Below are 22,392 nucleotides of genomic sequence, written 5' to 3'. Positions count from 1 at the left end.
TGTCTTCTGTGCAAGAAGATACTTTTGGCTGTTTGCTTTACTTTGCTCTTTCCCTCACTGTTCAGCAATATTCAAAACTCGGAGTCATCCAGTGGTGGTGACCTATAAAGATTCTGATTGTGGAAGTAGAATCTTCCATAGAGAGAAACTTTAGTTCAAACCTGCACCCATCCAAATAGGATTTAAAATGCAGAGGGAACTCAAATGCCAGTATCATCACTGACAGATTAAGGTAATGAAATCAACATGTCCTGTGCTACCTATGAAGTAGTTGGAGAAGAATGTCAATGATGGTGGCCCACTACACTTGTAACATTGATGAGTCAGATCCCATGAGGATGTCTATATAAACTGTACCTCTTTAACAGGAAGTGTCTAGCAGCACTAAGTGGTTGGACTGATTCGACACTGTGCCTGTATATAGACTCAACATCATCCACAGGAAATGTTTATTCATGAAGAGCTTGGCAGCACTTTGCAAGTCATGGAAATGTAAAAGTTCATTTTTATCTGATACTGTATGATTGATTTTGGTCATGGCCCATTACGTTCAGAGTTATATTGTCAAATATGGTCAAGTCATGGAGGAACATGTCCATCTTGGTTGGCATGATGCTGTTGAGTTCTTGAGGTTGGGACAGGGTATGAGGTATTGATCCATTTATCTGGTCCATAATTCTGATATGAGAGATTGTAACTGATGCTTGTTGCTGCTCTTGCTCTTGCTATTCAGAAAAGATAAGGTTCAGGACCTTTGTGTGCATTTAAATGTTTTCATCCCCCAAGCTATGATTGACTTCTGTCCATAATATGCAAGTCTGACAAGTATTCAAGGGGAGATAATTTGAGAAACTACACATGTTGAGTGATTGTTAGACTGGTCTCACCCATGGTCTAAATATGCAAGACAAAACAGAGTAGACCCTATTAACTCACAATATCATGAGTGTCCTGCTTTATGAACATAGAGTATCCATGCAGAGTTACCCAAGATGATAAATATCTGTAATGGGGTGCATGTGACCTGTACAGGTAAAACTAAAGCATATCTATGAATATTCATAAAGTGGACACTATATTGACTTTAGAACAATAACCAGTATGTATGTGAATTTGACTGCCTGAACAGACAGAACCATTGGAGCATTGCTTATAGTACTAAATGAATGAACTGGAAGGCAAATAATCCACTCTAATCACAGCTTACCTGTAGGAACCCAACTGATTGCCTATAGTACTAAATGTATTAACTGGAAGGCAAATAATCAATTCTGATCACAGTTTACCTGTAGGAACCCAACTGATTGTCTTTGCAGATAAACATCACTAAAGTGTCACTTATAGTAACATACATGCATGGGCTAGAAACTTACCTGTATGCATCTGACCAGATCTCAGCAGAAGCTATACACACAAACCATGCATATAAAAAAGAACTGAAGCACCATTATTGATACTTACAAAGTAGGCACGGCAATATCCATTAATAGACAATTTTACCTGTAGGAAATGCCCCAATGGCATTCTATACAGGTAAAATCAATAAAGTGTCATGTATACAACGATGAAGTAGTGCTAGCAGATAACCTAATGAAGCGTCAATATATAATATCAATTCACAATACTACTTGTAGGAAGTCTCAATGATGACCTGTACAAGTAAATTCTGTGAAGCTTGGCACAGACACTAAGATTACATTTGTAAAGAAAACTTACCAGTATGTATCGGGATGTAGCAGAAATGATACACAAGTTAAGAGTTTTCTATAGCCTACTACATGTTTGCATGCACATATAAATTAAAACTATAAGCAGAACTATTCTCAAGCCACATAGGCTACTCGTTCAAGTACATAATTACTATAAAGTGACATCAAAGCAATCATTGTAAAGACATAACTGTGTCATTACAGAAAGAAAGAAAAGTTGGAAACAAAGATGAAGTATGCTTCCCTTTTGAAGTGAAGACTCCTCCAACTTGTAAGTGTAAAACTTCCTGAAACATGGTAGAGGATTTTGCAAGGTCCCTATTAACAACAGCATGCTGCATGGCATGAGCAGAAGTAATAACTGGGATATTCATAGGATTTGACACCAATCCGTATACCAAGGGGAGATCACTCTTGATGACAGCATGACATGAGCAGAAGTAATAACTGGGATATTCATAGGATTTGGTGCCAATCCCAATACCAAGTGCAGATCACTCTGCCTGAACACCACATAGGTGGGCAGATAACTTTAAGGTTCTTTTAGCTAAAGGTGTTATCTGGGAGGGCTGGATTTGCAAGGCAGCAGTAGTTTTTGCAAAGTATTATGTTCAGGTAATGTATTTAAAGAAGAAAACACATGTTCCATTGATGGAGAACATGTCAAATTTCAAATTTTCCTTCAATCAACAAGCGAATAGTATGTCATGATTTCTCAAACCTAAATGACAAATGGAATAAATATGAATGATAAATTTAATCTTTATTTTTTCTGCTGAATAATGTTGAGAATACTACGTATCATCTTTGAAGCTGAAAAAAAAAGCCCTGAACAAAACTTAATTGAAGTGTTATACAATCTCTAAGTTGATATAGCTAATCTGATAGAAATCAGAATGAATTCTGATAAGTGTACAGTTCAAACAATGTAAAAAGATATCTGAACATAAACAGTCATGATTACATTTACTAGCTTGGTGAATAGTGATTCTACTTCCTGGAGGTCAAAGCTGAGTGCCAGACTTGTGAGACGGATAGTGCAAGCATTTCTAATTGCAGACCACACATCAGTTAATGACATCACAATCAGATCCTGTAAATAAAAACAATGGAGTAAATGAATCGAAGATGGATCGGCAACTGTCTATGACAGAACAATAACTAACAAATTTGTAAGTTCTACCTATATCTCACCAAAGGTCAATCAAGCATTGACTATTTAGCATTCCAAAGGACCAATGCCTAATTAATTACATAACAATAAATGAGGTATAAAGCTTGTCAGACTATAAAGTAGCCTAAGTATTTGATGATCTGACACCTTGGTCAATTTCACTATATAAAATGTACAAATTCAAACTGTTACAACTTCACTATCTTTCACCTAATTGTTAAATTTGTATAATGAACCCACAAGTTGCCCATTTAAAATGTGATAAAATGTTTGAAGAATAATACACAATTTTAGTACCATGAAATTTTATATAGTCCAGCCCAGATGATCATGAAGCTTATGGGACCAGGAAAAAGGCTTGATTTGGTCTGGATTTTGTAATATCAGGTATCATTTATTATCAAAAAGCACTCTTAAAATAGTACAGTATAAAATAATCTTGTTAAATGAAAGAAAAATGAAATACCATAATTCAAATAAATTTTCTAAAAGAGAAAAATAAAAAATAATTTTCATAGTATAAAAAGTTATTTACTTCCAAATAATGTTATTATTTGTATGTAGTGACAATGTATGAAAGTTATCTATGTGGCCTATCATACATGCCAAACTACATTAGTAATGTAAACATAATACACACTGTCAGGTACAATATGTTGTCTCATTTGCTCATACAGGTCTATGTTCCTATAAATAACACATTTTCATATCAAATAATAAATTATAAATGATTCAAACAACTAAGAACCCTCTGTGCATTACAGACAGATACTTCTGTTGTTCACTAAGTTCACTAACAGGAGGTCAAGGTGACAGAAGTTATGTTCAAACCATATTCCTGCTCCAAAGATAACCTCATCAATCTAATTATATTTCTAAAAACTCTTTTTTTTTGGGGGGGGGAGGTCAAACAACAACATTATTTCTTTGAATAATATCTTTATAGTGTATTGTGGAAGGGTAGAGAGAGAGAGAGAGGTAGGTTACATGGTGATGCAATCTTCCTTGCAAATGATGATTTTCATATTCATATCACATGAAGGAACCTTTTGATACAATAAACATCACTTGTATTATAGAGTTCCTGAAAGCAGTGAATATTTACTCTAAATTTTATGCTATCACCTTGTGCAGTTTTATGTAATATATATATATATCATCCCTTTTTTAATACCTTTTCATCATTCTTCATTAACATAGATCATTTACATCCCCCATTATCGGGAAGCTTTATTTTTTACCATCTTACCGTTTTAATTTCAACTATTTGGTTTTGATATCGCTGGTCAATATGAGACTTTTTATAATTTTAAAAAGATTATACATATAACATTTTGTTTGGTGCTAATTAGCCTAACAGTGCTGATGCGCTGTTAAAATACAATCAATCAATCAATCATATTAATGTACAAGGGCACTACTATTTTGTTCACAAGTTTACAATTTATAATTCAATGACAATTAACACCACTGAATAAACAATTATTCCCTATTTTAATTATGAGTCTTTGTCATATTATGCCAAAAGCCTATGCAAAGTTATTAAAAGATGATTTAATATGTCTAGAGATCAGTTACTGTATCAATAAATATACATGTATGTACTGTATCAGGTAAATGTACATGTATGTACTGTATCAGGTAAATGTACATGTATGTACTGTATCAGGTAAATGTACATGTATGTACTGTATCAGGTAAATGTACATGTATGTACTGTATCAGGTAAATGTACATGTATGTACTGTATCAGGTAAAAATACATGTTCGTACTGTATCAGGTAAATGAGGAGCAGTTTTGGTTGGATTAAGTGCAAGAGGAACACAGACACTGATGAAGCCAAAAGAAAAATGAAAAATACTATCAACTGTTCAATAAAAAAATGTGACAATTCACCATTTATAATCAATAGCAAATGCATTTAACAACCAACAGCCATAAAAATGATGGATGTATAAGTATGCATATGGTAAACACATCATTATTTATTCTGAGGATGGTAATAAAGTTTAACTAAGAAATCATCACTTGTATATGTTCTGTCTTTCTTATACATAAATACACATCAGCTGAATTCTCTAAACTAGGATATATATCATGAGCTAACTGTGGTGCTTGTAACTGACTTAGTAACTGGCACAAATTAAAAGTCATGTTGAAGGATTATGAGCTGTAAAGGCAACTGTCCTGCTGTTAATGAGAAGCGGTAAATATTGTAATGATATATATATATATATATATATATATATATATATATATATATATATATATATATATATATATATATATATATATATATACATGAATACTAATATTTTTTGTCCACCTCTCCAATCTCTGGGGTCCTGAGTGGCCAAGTGGTCTAAAGCGCTCTCCATTACAGATCACTGCCTTCTCACCTCTGTCTGCGTGGGTTTAAGTCTAGGATTCGGCTAATGTGGGTATGTGAGAAAGCTTGCCAGTAGCTTCTCGTGGGTCGGTGGTTCTTCCCGGGGTTTTCTTGGGTTCTTCCTCTACCATTAATACTGGCCACCATGCATAGCCTATCATGTGCTGAAAAATGGCGTTAAACTCCACAACAACAACAACCACCTCTCCAATCTCCACATTACAGTTTAAGCTACATGGTTTTCTGAGCTGTTTCTCTACTCTATTAAGCTTTCTTATGTATATGCCTCCTATCCTTCCTCTCTGTTTTATATATCTCCATATCTCTTTCTCACTTGATCTATCTATATATATTATATTATGTACCAACACCTGCTTCCCTTACACACAGAATATGATTGGATAGCACTTACATAAATGAAGGACAGGTACCACAGAAAATACAATAACTAAATTATGCCAACCCAGTATTTAAAAAGAATATGACCCAGTTACCCAAATTTGTCAGTGATTTCCTTAATCCCACAAACTTATATTTCCAGCTGTCCATGATGTTGATATGTTTTCCAAATTTCTCTTCCCCACTTGCTGCTAATTTGAAACCTGATAATGGTAAATGTTGATTTTCTTATTTCCTGCCTATTTAACCTCACACATCTTTAACTTTTTTTGCTCATACTAAAATCTCTTTGGTCATACAACAATGATTCTTCATTCTAGCTGGTATATCAAAAGAAGGGTGGATACAAGCATAAGGGTAGATTCACTGTTGAGAAAACAATTAGGCCATACTATTTCAAAAACTGATTAATAAGGTCTTTATGCTTGTCACATAAAATCTATTATAAAGTCTTATAATTTCTTGTATTACTAAATTCATGGCTGAATACGAGATTTTAAGCACTATATGATACTGAATACACAATATATTGCATTGGGCATGAAATATTTTTAGTCCACTTTACCTGCAGTCAACATAAAATACAAATAATTATATTGTGAGTTTAAACAGTGAAGATACATCAGCTGAATAAGGCTAGAAAAGAATATCATTGATTATGAGAAGGATAACAATGATAACAACAATCAAGAATTACAACACAATAATTTTAAAAAACTTTTCTACAGTATGTGAAGCAATAAAAGTATATCTTCCTGTCTCTTGTATTTGAGGCTTCAATTAATTGCTTATCAAAATAAAAAAATATTTATGTCTTTCATACAAAATTTTATCAAACATATACATAGCCAATAGTGCGTTGGTTTTTTTTTTTTTACAGATGTAAATCATGCACCAATATTTTTCTGAAGCCATTTAAAACATCAACTTTGTTTTCCATATCAAATATAAAACATCGAAATAAAAGAAGTAAGAAAGAACATAACAATAACTTACTTGTAGATGATTTTAATCTATTTTTCTTTTCTGCTAGAAACACATTAATCATCTCATTTAAGCTTTTTTGTACGAAAAAGTTACGGCATTTTAATAAAAGTATCAAGTTTAATATATGCAAAATAACATACACTTAACTATCATTGTTACAGAAAGATGGTGTATGAAAAATTAGAGGGTACAAAACAATTAAATGAATTTGGCTGGAAATACAAGTGAACTTCAGTCAGCTTTGAATATATTTCTTATGCAAGTACAATACAATATTATTATTTAATAAAACTGTCAAATTTGAGTAACAACTTAATTTCCTTTTTTCAGTTAGGTGTCTATAAATTAACTGATCTGCTTCTGTGGAGAAACAGGCCATTATTAGTTTACAAAACAAAGCATCTTAGATTTTCTCATGGAATGCTGAAACTTTTGTTCTGTTTAGCAAGTGTGTCATCTGGAAATTGTTGTGACAACTGATCATGATAGACAACTGCTTCTTTCCTTTCATGTTATATGGGAGGTTAATAACTTTTATAGACAACTGCTTCTTTATTGATGTTATCTGGGAGGTAAATAATTTTTATAGACAAATGCTTCTTTATTGATGTTATCTGGGAGGATAATAATTTTTACAGACAACTGCTTCTTTCCTTTCATGTTATCTGGGAGGTTAATAATTTTTTATAGACAACTGCTTCTTTATTGATGTTATCTGGAATGATAATAATTTTTACAGACAACTGCTTCTTTCCTTTCATGTTACCTGGGAGGTTAATAATTTTTTATAGACAACTGCTTCTTTATTGATGTTATCTGGAATGATAATAATTGTATTAATCATCTGAAGGTTAGTTACCTTCTCCAGCTTAAGCAGGTTTTCAAATTGGCAGGTAGGTAACAGGTGCTAATTGGAGAATAAAATATAAACTAACTAGGTTAACTGCCCATCATGAGATGGAACTATTTAAAAAAAGTTTAATATATTTTTAAAAATTGGGATGAGTGAGTTCAAAATAAAGTTTGAACATAAAATAGGTAAAAAGAACTTTGAAAAAATTGGGATCCCTTCCTACCATGAGTTTTAAACTTGCCACCTCTTGTTTTAGCAACAATGACACACATAAAGACAAATGTGGGTGTTTATATAGAGATGGAAGATTACAGTTACAAATTATTAATGCATCTTAAGATTTATTTCAATTAAAGTGAGTGAGTCTAACAGTATCAGAGACTGTAAAATATTAATTACCAACTCATTGGCAATACAACAATCTAAGTGTATTAGGGATTGTAAAATATTCATCACTAACTTGCTGGTAATAAAGGACAGTATTAGGGATTGTAAAATATTCATCACTGACTCAGTGGCAATACAGGACAGTATTATGGATTGTAAAATAATCATCACTACCTCATTGGCAATACAAGAGTCTAACAGTATTAGGGATTGTAAAATATTCATTACCGACTCATAGGCAATACAACAGTGTAAGAGTATTAGGGATTGTAAAATATTCATCATTGACTCATTGGTTATACACAAGTCTAACAGTATTAGGGATTGTAAAATATTCATCCCTGACTTGCTGGCATTACAGCAGTCTAACAGTATTAGGGATTGTAAAATATTCATCACTGACTCACTGGCAATATAGGACAGTATTAGGGATTGTAAAATATTCATCACTGACTCATTGGCAATACAGGACAGTATTAGGGATTGTAAAATAATCATCACTGACTCACTGGCAATACAGGACAGTATTTGGGATTGTAAAATAATCATCACTACCTCATTGGCAATACAAGAGTCTAACAGTATCAGGGATTGTTAAATATTCACCACTTACTCAATGGCAATATAAGGTTCTAACAGTATTAGGGACTGTACAATATTCATCACCAATTCACTGGCAATACAGGAGTCTAACAGTATTAGGGATTGTAAAATATTCACCACCGACTCATTGGCAATACAAGAATCTAACAGTGTTATGAATTGTAAAATATTCATCACTGACTCATTGGCAATACAAGAGTCTAACAGTATTAGGGATTGTAAAATAGTCATCACTGACTAATTGGCAATACAAGAGTCTAACGTATTAGGAATTTTAAAATACTCATCAATGACTCATTGGCAATACAATCATTACTATTTTAATATCTTTCTTTAACCCTTTACCTCATAGAGCATAGTGACAAAGTGCAGCACACTATAAATAGAACACCTGTTACCTAGCCGACTGCATACCCATAGGCATGCCTGTGATTTGTTAAGCAATGTAGTGGTGTTACGTTTAACAGCAGTTTTAACCATTTTACGTTTTAGGTAGACAGCTATTGTATATGGAAAAAATTAAGAGTAAAGTCTGATTGTTATAGCTATGTAATTATTTTTCACAGAAGAATATTTTATGTGCTTTAAAAACGAGAGAGAACTCGTTCACCGTCATGTCAGTGAGGCCGCGTGACCGACCGTAGCTGCCATTCCCATACTCGAAATTTACACGTTTTTAGTCTGCGTCTACATCACTAAGTCATCTGAATTTGATAATCAATAAAAACTAATTGCTGCTTACATAAATATCAGAGCCTTTACCAAAGTTACTGAATCTTTCGTGGTTGTGATTCTAATCGTGAAAACTTCGTAAGTACTGAATGAAATCCTGCCTGTGAATTGTTAAGCAATGTAGTGGTGTTACGTTTAGCATCAATTTTAACCATTTTACATTTTTGGTACACATACATTATATGTGGAAAAAGTTAAGAGTAAAGTCCAATTGTTATAGCTGTGTAATTATTTTTCACAGAATAATTTTTTTATGTGCTTCAAAATCGAGAGAGAACTCATTCACCGTCATGTCAGTGAGGCCGTGTGACCAACCGTAGCTGTCATTTCCGATACTCGGAATTTACAAGGTTTTCGTGTGCGTCTACATCACTAAGTCATCTGAATTTGATAATTTATAAAAACTAATTGCTGCCTACATCAATATCAGAGACTTTACCTAATTTATTGAATCTTTCGTGGTTGTTATTCTAATCGTGAAAACTTCGTATGTACTGAATGAAATCCGCGGCTGTCATTTTGGAGACTGGAGATTATGACCCAGTTACTTTAAATAGCAGATATCAACCAGTGCATGAATAGCGACCACGTGATCTGACGTAATTGTCATTCGCAGAAATGAATGTAGTATCTAATAGGTGGGTTTTACCCGAAGGTGGCGCTATGAAAACTAGCTAAAAATAGCTGATGTTTACAGCAGGCGTCAAAAGGCGCTTCCATGCGAATCTTGTAGAGGCATCCAAAGGCGCTTCCATGCAAATGGAGTAGAGGCGTCCAAAGACGCTTGTATGAGGTAAAGGGTTAAGATAACTGTAAAAAATTTTGTTGCTTAGCTAAATTGGTGAAAACTCCATCTTTATTGAAATCTTTTGATCAAAAGTAAAGTGAATCCTTCAAGAATTAAAACATAAATAGAGTTATGAAACTTTGACAGTGATACCTGTATTTGAGGGAACAGATCCCTGTCCTTTAGCTGGTCTGAGTTTTTCTTTAGCCAGTCCATAAGGTGAATAACTGCCCTGTTCCTGATAACTGGCATGGCAGACACTATGAAGAGAAACAAAAGGCTCTAAATTATAGTATAGTCATCATCAAAATTAAATCAGCATGGCATGATGAACACCAAATTTGGGAAAACAATACAACATAACCCAGGTAATTTTAAGTTATGACCTTCAACCCAGGTAATTTTAAGTTATGACCTTCAACCCAGGTAATTTTAAGTTATGACCTTCAACCCAGGTAATTTTAAGTTATGACCTTCAACCCAGGTAATTTTAAGTTATGACCTTCAACCCAGGTAATTTTAAGTTATGACCTTCAACCCAGGTAATTTTAAGTTATGACCTTCAACCCAGGTAATTTTAAGTTATGACCTTCAACCCAGGTAATTTTAAGTTATGACCTACTCACTGAGTAAAACAACAGCCAAATTACTTTAAACACTGATATAAAATGAACAGTAGTAACATTCCTTTGACAGCATGTAGAAACTTCAAAGACTAATTGATCGTGTGATTATTCAATATCCTTCGTGCAAATGACCATACTAATTACATACCTGCCATATCCCCAGACAGCGTTAGGGGTTATTTTAGACTCAAAAAGTGTTTTTATGTCCCTAGGGGGTCAGTGCATGTGATCCCAAAAAAGTGAGTGACAGAGAATAATTTGTCTGTTTTTTTTAGTATTTAATACTTACAAAATGAAAAAAAAGCCAACTTAGTATTGTCAGATACCATCACAACATACATACTGTATAAACTCACTTATAAGTTGAGTCAAATTGCAAACAACAAAGATCCTGATCTGCAGTATCATAATGCAGCTGCAGATAATGGTTTAGGTTGTTTGTTTTCCTGATCACTCCTTACAAACTGCACAGTCCCAGATCTGGTGCCACATTATGCAACGGTAGATTTAGGTCTGTGCAGTTGGACTCATCTTATACGCATGTACATTTTGGTACACATATGTGCAAACACTCACATAATTCCAAGTACAATGACATTAAATGAAACATACACCAAGCTTATGTCTTTAAAATCCACTAGATGGCAAAATAATGGGTAAATTAGATGCAGTCCTTGAAGTTCAATAGGGGGTCTGAAGGCAATGCAAGTGTCATTTGTGTTCATATTGGCATTCATTGGCTGTTACTGTTGCTCAAACTTCCTATCTTGATTCTCTGCGCAAATCCTGGTCAGAACAGAATCTTGATGACCTTAATGTTTGCATTGTCAGAACTGTATCCAATTCAGTTTGAGCATGAGATATACTTATTTGTATAGAAAAATCAATATACATCACATCTGTAACTGACCATTTCATTGAGGGAAGGGGGAGGAAACATAATATTTTCATGTTTAATGCATACATACAGGTAATACAACAATAAACTCCTCTGTCCATTACAGGTGTTAACACTTTATCAACACAAATAAACTGTGGAAACATGAGCAGGTGCTTGTCTTTCAATCAATCTAATTCATAGCTAAGATCATCTGGAAAAGCATGGGTCAATTAATATTGGTAATTTAATAAGATTAAGATAAACAGAACTAATAACCAAGTAAAATAATGTCCTGATGTTACATACAGGTGGTTGAATCAGCTATTTCAATGGATGTAATATACCCCAGAATGTCTTGTGTTAATATGTTTATTTACAGTATGTGCAGAACATTAAATGATCCCCCATTCTGAGGTGCTTCATAAAGTCAAACTCCATCAACCAGGAGTTCTGAAATTTAGTTTTGCTGGCCTTTGCTTGTTTTAACTGATCGTTTGTTGCTTCATCAATCACAAGAAATGCATTCTGACATTTTGCTTAATAAAAATGAATCACACTTGAACACTATTCCAATGACTAATATAATCATGCTTTCCATTTTATATATGAAATAAAATCCAACTTCAAAGAAATGTTGCCACTGTTCACAAACTTGCCAATAATCTTTGATAAAGATGGCTTAAACATAATTATTCAAGGCAATATGCAATAACTTTTGTTCTTCAACATGTATTTCTTTGATTTACCCATAACTTAAAATGAAGTGGATTGTCCCACTATGAGAACTTAAACTATGCAAATTAGCATAATGGGCTCCCCACAAGCCTTCAAAGGGCTTGACATATCACCTTAGCTATTGTCAGCCAATTAAATGTGAAATCCTGGTTGTTTATACCTGACCATGCATTTTAATTGCCTGTGACAATTAACTGCATAAACTGCCACGAGGATAGTTTTATATGAGCTGTTTACTTTTTAAACCATGCTACATGTATAGTGAGTGGGTAGGGGTTTCCCCCTAAAGATTACTAAAAGGGGGTTTGTGAGTGAATTTTTAAAACATTAGCAATGACATGTCATGTTATGGCTGGTATGTAATTATCAGTGTTCCTCTGCAAATTATTAAACCACTCTATATATCATTTTTTCTCTTGATCACTGCATACTTACTCTTCTTGATTGTGTACTCTGTGGCCTTAAGAAGTGCCTTGTTAAGGTCTTGATGCAAATACCTACAATATGCAAAAAAGGCAGAAATATAACAAAGCAGGTCCTGACAAAAAATTCTCATCTAGCTATACTGGGACATTATTTTAGTCCTGAATGTATTTTCATTTTCTTTACTTTTCTGCACAAAGGAGGACCATAATGCAGATACACTGAGTCCCAATCCTGAGACCTCCATTATAGACCTTTTCAGAAGCTTGGTTACTCCCCTTGAATTGGGATTCTTCTGTCCACTCAATGTGCATACCCAACTTGGCATTACAATTTACAGGGTCTACTGCACCGAATAGCCCACAATCTGTCACATTGTTATGCAGTAAACAGTAGTAAAACCTGAAATACTTAAATTAAAGCAAATCTCAACACATCAAAGACATTTAACATAACAGTTTTAGTCCTGTATATCTGTATATAGCATTTCTTCATAAGATGGCTGGTTTTATTTTCATTTTCTTTGAAGAGTTTTCCACTCAAGGGCAATAAATCAGTTTCTGAAAAGGTCTATACATGTGGGCTCTGCCATTTAAGTTATTTGAACAGACACTCATGGCCAGTTCTTGCAAAACTGCAAGGAAAACCTGTTTTCTGGGAATACTGATGAATGTCTATGGTCAAAAATTAAGACTAACCTTTATTCCAATGTATTTGTAATATTTACTAAATTCACGATGTATACTTAATCTATCGTAGAAAAGCTTATTGTATAATAATAATAATAATAATAATGCTTTATTTATAGAGGGTGACTCATTAGTCAAGGACTATTCTCCCTTGAGGCCCTCTTAAGGAGAGTATTACAATGCACATTTATATGAAGATAGCAATAATTATTGTGTTTTTTAACATGTTTAGTACTAAAATACTAAATTCCATTATTTATTATTTTTATATAAATGTCTACATGGAACTGCACCAGAGTATCTACAGGACTTATTCAGGCCATTTTCAGCACAATACCAGTTGAGATCAATATCACATGAAAACCTTCTTGCACCAGAACCAAGAACAGAGAAATTTAAAAAGAGCTTCAAATACTCTGGTATAGTTCTGTGGAACAAGCTTCCACTGCATGTAAAATCTGCTGAAAATATTAAAGTATTTAAGAAGAGATATCATGAGCATGTATGTGCTTCTAATAGATAATGGAATTTAATATTTTAATACTAAACATGTTAAAATAAACAGTAATTATTGCTATCTTCATATAATGTGCACTGTTATACTCTCCTTAAGAGGACCTCAAGGGAGAATAGTCCTTGACTAATGAGTCAGCCTCTATAAATAAAGCATTATTATTATTATTATCATTATTAATATATGACTTGTAGTATCGATTGGAAATTTCCATCTATAGGTAAATATTTTTTTATTCTGCCGAGTAGGGCAAATTTGGATGACAGTGTTTGACAAAGCTTATCAATATGGTCATTCCATAATAAATTATTATCTACAAACATACCTACAAGCTTTTCATGTTTGATATTTTCTAATGGATGATTATTTATTGCAAGAGATAGTTCTGGGTTCCCTGACTTGTGTAGCTTTTGTGATGTCCCCAAAATCATCCATTTTGTTTTACCTCCATTAATTACCATCCTATTTTGTTGTGCCCAGTTTTGGATTCTAATAAAGTCTGAGTTTAATCTCATTTGGATACCTTCAGTATCAGAACTACATGTATACAAGGGTGTATCGTCTGCAAACAAATCTGTATTTGTGGATTCATTATTTAATGGTAGATCATTGATATAGATAAGGAAGAGGAAAGGGCCTAAAACTGAATGCTAAGACTATATTTATTCATGGAGTTAGCAGTATGTATTTTGAAAGTTACAATGCTCAAAATGTGCATACAACATTTAAGACTGGCATAAATCATTAGTCCTATTAGGAAGATTAGCAGAATTTGAAACAACAATTTATCATGGATTCTTGAAACTATAACAGATCTAAGAAATGTCATGTGTTACAGTGAACTAATCAAATTATTCTTAATTAATAGATCTACTGATTGGAGAAAATCTAAATAACCTTCAACATGTATTTTTGCAAACATAATGACCTAAAGTGTATTTAAATTGATAGAAAATAACTATGAGAAAATGTTGTCATTGTGAAAAAAATCACAGGTGATGCTGTTATCCATCATTATAATGTGTAAACCAGTCACTAGCATTGATAAAGTCCTTCTGATGAATCAGTTCTATCTATGAAAGTTAAAACATTTGATGTTGTTATTGTTCAGTTTAACGCCATTTTTCAGCACAAGATAGGCTATACATGGCGGCCAGTATAACTGGTGGAGGAAGAACCCTGGAAAACCCCTGGAAGAACCACTGACCCACGAGAAGGGTTAAACGTTTGAAGTTGTTATTCTAAAGCAAGGTCAGTTAGAACCAGCTGACATTATCAAACTTTTTCAATGTGGATGGAATATGTACAGTATCCATGAAAATTTGTGTTAATTAACTTGTACAGTATGCTTGAAAATTCATGGAGATTAATATGTACAGAATCTATGAAAATTCATTCTAACAACTTTATCAAATATTACAGTGCACCAAGAACAGAAATTACACTTTACCATCGTATCAAACAGTCAAAGTGATTGTTTAAGATAGACTTCTGCTGTCTGTCTCCTGCTGATAAAGTAGCACCTGTGCTGGACAAGTGTCGAACTCTGTTCCCCTTCTCTGTATCCGTCTCAGACCACCCAAAACGTCTCTCGAAAATGTAACACGTGAATTTGTTCAGCTGGTCTTGTGAAAGGGATGAGGGACTGAAGAGTGGGTAGGGATTATCAAAATCTGCAAGCAGAATAAAAATGGAATCAACCTTGTCCAGATAATATAAGAAAATTAGAAATAAAATAAACCAGGAAACACAGACAGTGATAAAACAAATTTAGTATGCAATATACCAGTTTAATAAAACAACTTTTGCTGTGTATAAAACCTGAAAGAAAATAAATCAATCAGACACATAGGTTAATAGAAATCCGATTATTAGAAATGAATGGCAAATTTGGCCTAAAATGTCTCCATTATAAAGAGTGAAAACTTAAAAGTCAACGACTTTATAACACTTCCTAACTTACTGAGAGCAGCCAATGTGGGTATGTGAGAAAGCTTGCCAGTAGCTTCTCATGGGTCGGTGGTTCTTTCCGGGGGTTTTCCCCGGGTTCTTCCTCCACCATTAATACTGGCCGCCATATATAGCCTATCTTGTGCTGAAAAATGGCGTTAAACCCCACAACAACAACTTACTGAGAGAAAAAAAAAGTTGCAGACAAAGGAGAAACATAAACAAGAGAATAATATCTATTTTCTTTAATTTGATGAATTCCATTGCAGTTAGATTAAAAGTAACTGACTCCAACACCATCTGCTAACTGCCCTCATTTAAAAGCAGTATGTCTTATGAGTTAAGTCATTTAAATGTTTCTATAATAGTAATTGTAAATACTGCATCAATACAAAGCCAAATTTTTAAAACAAAATATCTGATTTTCAACAAATAAGATGGGCTGTTAATCATTGAAACTGTAGTTCAAAGTTCAAAGTTACCAAGAGTGAATGTCGGTATTTCCTTCTTGTCAGGTAACTGAACACCTGCCGCCTCTACTGAAGACAAAATACAGTGTAAATGACACAGAGTCCTGACTTCACTTTGGGATGACCTGCTGGACAAAAGTGTCGAGACAGCTTCAGCTAGTTTCACATCCATGTTCATGCTAACAACATATCAGTCCATTCTGCAAAAGAAATAAAATTTGAGTTGGGGACCAACCATTTAATTGTCTTGCCAAAAAATGGCTTTAAAAATTGAACTTACTCTGAAGTGCAGCAAAAAAAGAACTTATTATATGGATTACACTGGTTTAAAAAAATCATTATCTTCAAATAAAAGACAAAAATCCTATGATTAAAAAAATTCCAACCCTCCAACCCCCATCATAATATAAGACTTTATATAAAGAGAAGCCTTATGAAAGATAAAATGAGGTAAAAACTATATGTACATGGCAAATATAGCCAACGTTAAGATCGATGAGAGCTTTCCTGGTGCTTCAACTTAAATGTTACAGAATTTAATATTTTTATTTTGTGTAATAATATGTGTAACAATAAACAGACTGGGTTTCCATTTTCCATGAAAATATCTATAACAGTTTAAAACAAGAGGCCCAAGTGGACCAAGGGCTCTCAACAAAGTTTCAGGATGAGTAGTCCTAGACTCTTTACTTATGGAACTCAAAAGTCCCCAGTATAATTCTGAAAGACCCTTGCATAAACTTGGGAGTTCCTCACCTTCAAATGGACAGAAATGAAAATGAAAAAGTATTCTAATCATTAGCTAATTACAAATCAAGACTAAATTCTTAGCCATTTATGACATTAAAAAGAAAATGTTTTCAATAAAAAGAATTTTAGAAATTTAAAAATTTTACTCCTACAACACAAAACACAAAAACAAACCACAAAAATTAAAAAAATCAACAATTAATTTCAATCCCAAGAATGATTATTTAGAATTCTTTGTAGTTTTCTCTGCAATTAAAATAGCATCTCCACTTATACCATTTATTTACCAAACAATTACAGGTGCTTACTTACACACTCAGTAAGAACATCAGCTGTTTTTTAAGCCATGTCAGAGTTAAATACTGTGATAAGGATTAACTGTTATTTAGTCACACTGGCTTTATGTCTGTTTACCTAAGTCTATCCTTCATCTATTCTGCAGATTGGTAACAGCTGACAAAAATATAAAAAGGGATAATGTCCCAGGGGAAAATGATGCATGTGACAGAGACACTTTACAGGGATAAAGGGTGTGTTCTTTGAGAATTTCATGCACATTTGAGCCAGAAGCTTGGGCCCTTGAGAGCCCTATGCCTGGGCCCTTGAGAGCCCTATGGCTTGGGCCCTTCTGTGTGCTATGGACATATGAATGCTCTCCAGGCTGTTATATTACTAACAGCCAAATGAAAGGTCATTGATTCTGTCAAACATAGTTGCAACAAGAAGCAAAGAGACCTCAGAAGTCCCCAGCATAAGTTCTTATTGAAAATACAGAAAAATACCAAAATAAATGTGAATAGATATCACAATGTTTGCTGCCAGGAACAATGCCTAAAATGGAGAAAGATTAACCATGACAATGGAAAATACAGAAACAGGAGAAACACTTGTGATCCAGTGGTAAGCAGGGGCAATAGAACTCAATATGATTACACTGTCACCAAAAGAATGGCCCACAATAACAGAGATCCTAACAGTGTGTGTGATTTGGATTTTTAACATAGCTTTAAAAAAAATTCAGTCATATCGCTATGATGTCTGCAATGTGGCAGTTTATAGTGATGACTAGCACTGGGGTATCATGCCGCAAACATGTAGCATGATGTCCCACCCAGTCACATTATCTTGAAACCAGGCCGACCAGTCCTAACACTAACCTCTTAATTCTGAGTGCCAAGCAAGGGAGCTGTTAGTACCATTTTTGTAAGTCTTTGGTATGATTCAGCTGGGGATCGAACCCACAACCTCCCGCATCTGAGGCAAATGCGCTAACCACTAGGCCATCTAATATTCTTAAGTTGAAAAAAATTCATTGACAAAGTACAAAAATTTGGACTGAAAGTATGTAAGTCAGGGCTGCAGAAATAGCATGGATATGAACTGGAAATGGGGATAAGGATCATGGGAGAAGAGATAGAACAGTTTTAAAAAAATACAAACATTCTTCTACATGAATGGCTTTCTCACCTAAACCTGATACAAAGGCTGCATTTTCCATAGAAAATGCAAAATTATGTGGTAAAACAGGCCATGCCTCAAGAAAATATGAATACTGAGAAAGATTAGATATTGAGACAAAGGAAAAATCAATGGAAACAACCAAAACAGAAGAAACAGAGAGCCACCTATCATACCCCCCGTAGGTAAACAAGTATATAATGAGGAGGCTACAGCTAAAAGGCACACTAAAACACCCCCCTTCCAGAGAAACAATGAACCTCTGAGAGAAAAGGAAAAGATAAAAAAAAGTAAAATCAAGCACAAACAGGGCCCAGCACAAAAAAACAACATCTCCATAAGCATCCTCTGATGAAAAAAGGTATTGGTGGAAGGAAAAGAAGATACAACAAGAGAAGGGATTACACCATGAAATATCTGGGGTATCTGAAGTCATGGAAGAGGAATATGATAAAAATATCCTGTATAAAGCAAGAATAGGAAATTAAATAAAATACCAACATAATGACCCCAAATAGAGGTCAAAAAAGATCAAAATGTTATAGAGTATAAAATAATATATGAGAACTTTAACAAGACCCAGCTATACAAAGCACCAACAAACAAGGATGCAAAAGATAAATACAGTACATGTAACTTTCTTATTTTTAGCACCTGATAATAATGGAACACATATACAACCGCACACATGCAATCACAAAACCTATGATATACTTTTAAAAAATGACTAAAAACATAAATAATTTGATCTCAAAGCCTTATCAACCAAAAAAAATCTTTAACATCAATACACAAAACCAAATAAGATACAACTTAAAAGACCTAAAGGACAAAGGTCACCGAGGATTAGAAAGCATTCTGAGAGGAAGGGCATTGACAGGATAAAATACATTAAGTGAAGGGGAACTAACCCAGAAACCCAAAGCAAACAACTTGCAAGACTAGGTAACTAACAGAACAGATAAATCTCAGTAGAAATTTTAAATAAAGATTTAAATATAATAACTATTTAAAAGATTTTAAATAAAGACTTAAATATAATAACTTTTTAAAAGATTTTAAATAAAGACTTAAATATAATAACTATTTAAAATATTTTAATAACCCAGATCCTAATATAGACAAAACTAACATCAAATTCATATAACTTAAAAAATTTCAAAACTGGAATCTAACAATTCTATTCAGAACTAATAACAATCCTAATCTAGTCAAAAATAAAGTAGAACATATTTTTCCAAATCACAATCTGTATCTATTCCAAATATAAAATTTTACGTTAATGTAATAGAAACTTAGAAAAAGAAACTTAATAACTGTATCTAAAAAATCTTAATCTAGACAAAACTAAAGTCAAATGCAAATCAAAGGCTAATTATTTAAAGTTTAAATTCTCGAATTTCCATGCTTATTGCTTGTATAATGACTGTATCAAATTTATAACTCTAAAATGCCTAAATACATTTTCAGATACTTTAAAACATATCTGTGGGGTCATCTAAAGCTCTACCACATATGCTGGGAAGGACAGTAGAGATGCCCCCCTCCCCCAAATAATGCAATACCAATGGGCCAAGAAATCTGGTTACTAGGATGCTTTTTCTGTATCAATTTGCTCCCATCCTGTTGACTGCATAATTATGTTAAAAATCAATTATCTCAAACTTGTCTTTTTTCATATCTTCATTCATGCTTGATAGCACAAAAGCATCTTTGGCTGAATACTGAAAGCCCTTTATTCCAGGATGCTATCAAATTAGGTCAAATTTTGTTAAGCACTATCTGAAAGAAGGTAATTTAAAGGTTTTTCTATTTGTAGTAATGGGCAGTTATATTTGAGGGTCAATCAGTATCACTGTAAAACATCTAAAGCCATGAAAAATTTTTTACATTGAATTTAACTATCGTTTGCTTAATCTCATCTTTAGAAACTTGACATCGCAATTTAATGTAACCAATACATATGTATACTCCACACAAGGAGACCATCAGATTCCATTCAATCTTGACCTGGCACTGACATGAATTAAACTTCCATTCTTCTTCTTACTGTTTCACAGGTGTCATGGTAGCTGCTTACAGTAAAAGGTTTACAAACTGTCTAATGCACATAATAAACAATAGTGATAATTTTATTACCCTTAAACCATTCATGAATGATACACAGCTAAATAAATTATTAACATGATGTGCTATGATTTGGTTAATTTTTTAAAAGAAATACAAGTCATGCTTTTATGTTACTGTTGATCATCTGTAACATAAATGAACCAAGATGGCAACTAGCTACCTTAACCATCTTTCTTACCATTCATTATAAAGCATACAAATGAAAAATCACTGTAGGGTGTAATATGAAAAAGTATTGTCATGATTCTATCTGCTGCCAATTGCAAGCTCCTGTGGGTCATGTAAAAACATCAAAGACATGTAAATAGTCTGCACCAGCTGCTGCATGGAAAACCAGCTACTGAAGAAATGGTATTGTTCTAAATTCTCTGCATTGTATTTGCTCTTCATCTTCACTAGTTCATTGCTACATTATAATGACATTTTTGAAAAACTGTGACTGTACCAGTATAGAAATGTTTTCAAATTGTGTTTGAGGATTCAGCAGTTGTGAAGTTGTAATTAATATTTATGGTAATGAATTCTTCCAGTCTTTGGCTGTTTTGGGAAACAAAATGAATTTGAAACCATCAGTTCATGTGTCTGGTAATCATATGAGTATATTCATGTTGATTTCTATTGGTTCCTTTAATTTGGACTGATTTGTGGTAGTGTATTTTTGCTTTGGTCTTTGTAGAAAAATATAGATCTATTTTCCTGTCTATGATTTTTAATGGTTTCCAAGACAATATATTCAATACTGAAGTCACACTCCTTGAGGTAATGTCATTTTGCATAATCTTAATATCCCACTTGTTTTGGATATTGATTAGGTATCATACACTGTCATTTGCAAAGAGGCAAATTTCTGAGTCAATCTTGGTCATGTCATTGACGTACATGGAGCATAGGACTGGTCTAAGTACAGTGCCTTGAGATACTCTATATGTTATTTTGGATGAACCAGATTTTGAACCATTTATCACCACACACTGACCTCAGAAACATATAATTTAAAAAAGCCTATGTAGCATAGAGATTTGTCTGCAATCCCATAATTAAATAGTTTAGTTTTAACAATTTATGGGTGGCAGTATCAAAAGCTTTCTCAGTCTAATATAATAATGTCTACTTGTCACTTTAATGGATATGTTTTACCCAATCATCAATAATTGAAAACAGTTGTGTTTCACAGCTGTTTAATTTCTGGAAGGCATGTTGTTTATCTGATATTATAGAAAAGTTATCCAAGCATTTTGTTGTATTAGAACCTGCAAGCTGCAGACAAAAAATTAACTTTACAATACATGTTAATCAGGAGAGGTGTAGGTTAGGGTGGTGTCTTCTTTGGGCCCAACAAGTTAACATAATTAATTTCTTGTTCCTTGGAGTCCTTTTTCTGCACTTGCTGAACAAAACGATTAAATGTAGTATTGTCGAAATAACGTGTCCAAATATTGCAACCGATTTTGGGTCCAAATAGTTTGGCCCTGGTACTATCACACCGCCGTGGCCAGAAAGACCACTGACAACAACTGGAGCAGACAACTTCAGCATTATTGTGCGATAAATTATCAAAAACCACATAATTTTTTTAGTTTTACAATGTAAACTAAACAGTGTTTTAAAACCTATTTAACTTTTCTTTCAAATTCTATTACATTCGAGGAAGTCTGAAAAATGATCCAATATTAGATGCGGTGTATTTTGTTGATGTAAAGAATGCAGACCACCATATTGTTTACGTGACGTAATATCCGCTAGTGC

General features: G+C 33.5%; 1 protein-coding gene across 1 annotated transcript in view; it reads right to left on the bottom strand.

Annotated features, from left to right (window-relative positions):
- LOC149779979 (uncharacterized) overlaps positions 1–22,371 on the bottom strand; it is a 116,172-nt gene extending 93,801 nt beyond the window's left edge. Inside the window, exons 1-6 of the mRNA XM_089936702.1 lie at positions 22,287–22,371; positions 16,321–16,508; positions 15,339–15,561; positions 12,698–12,759; positions 10,175–10,281; positions 2,674–2,802 (exon numbers count right to left, since the gene is read on the bottom strand). Of these exons, the coding sequence (XP_089792828.1) occupies positions 2,674–2,802; positions 10,175–10,281; positions 12,698–12,759; positions 15,339–15,561; positions 16,321–16,486 (687 nt within the window). The 5' untranslated portion in view covers positions 16,487–16,508; positions 22,287–22,371. The remainder of the gene's footprint in view (positions 1–2,673; positions 2,803–10,174; positions 10,282–12,697; positions 12,760–15,338; positions 15,562–16,320; positions 16,509–22,286) is intronic.
- Between the last annotated feature and the right edge of the window lie 21 nt (positions 22,372–22,392).

This window comes from Sinohyriopsis cumingii, chromosome 16, assembly GCF_028554795.1.
Source record: "Sinohyriopsis cumingii isolate HCF-2022 chromosome 16, ASM2855479v2, whole genome shotgun sequence".
Classification (NCBI taxonomy): Eukaryota; Metazoa; Mollusca; class Bivalvia; order Unionida; family Unionidae; genus Sinohyriopsis; species Sinohyriopsis cumingii.
Note: the sequence above shows the minus strand (reverse complement) of the source record. Positions and strands in the feature narration are given on the sequence as shown.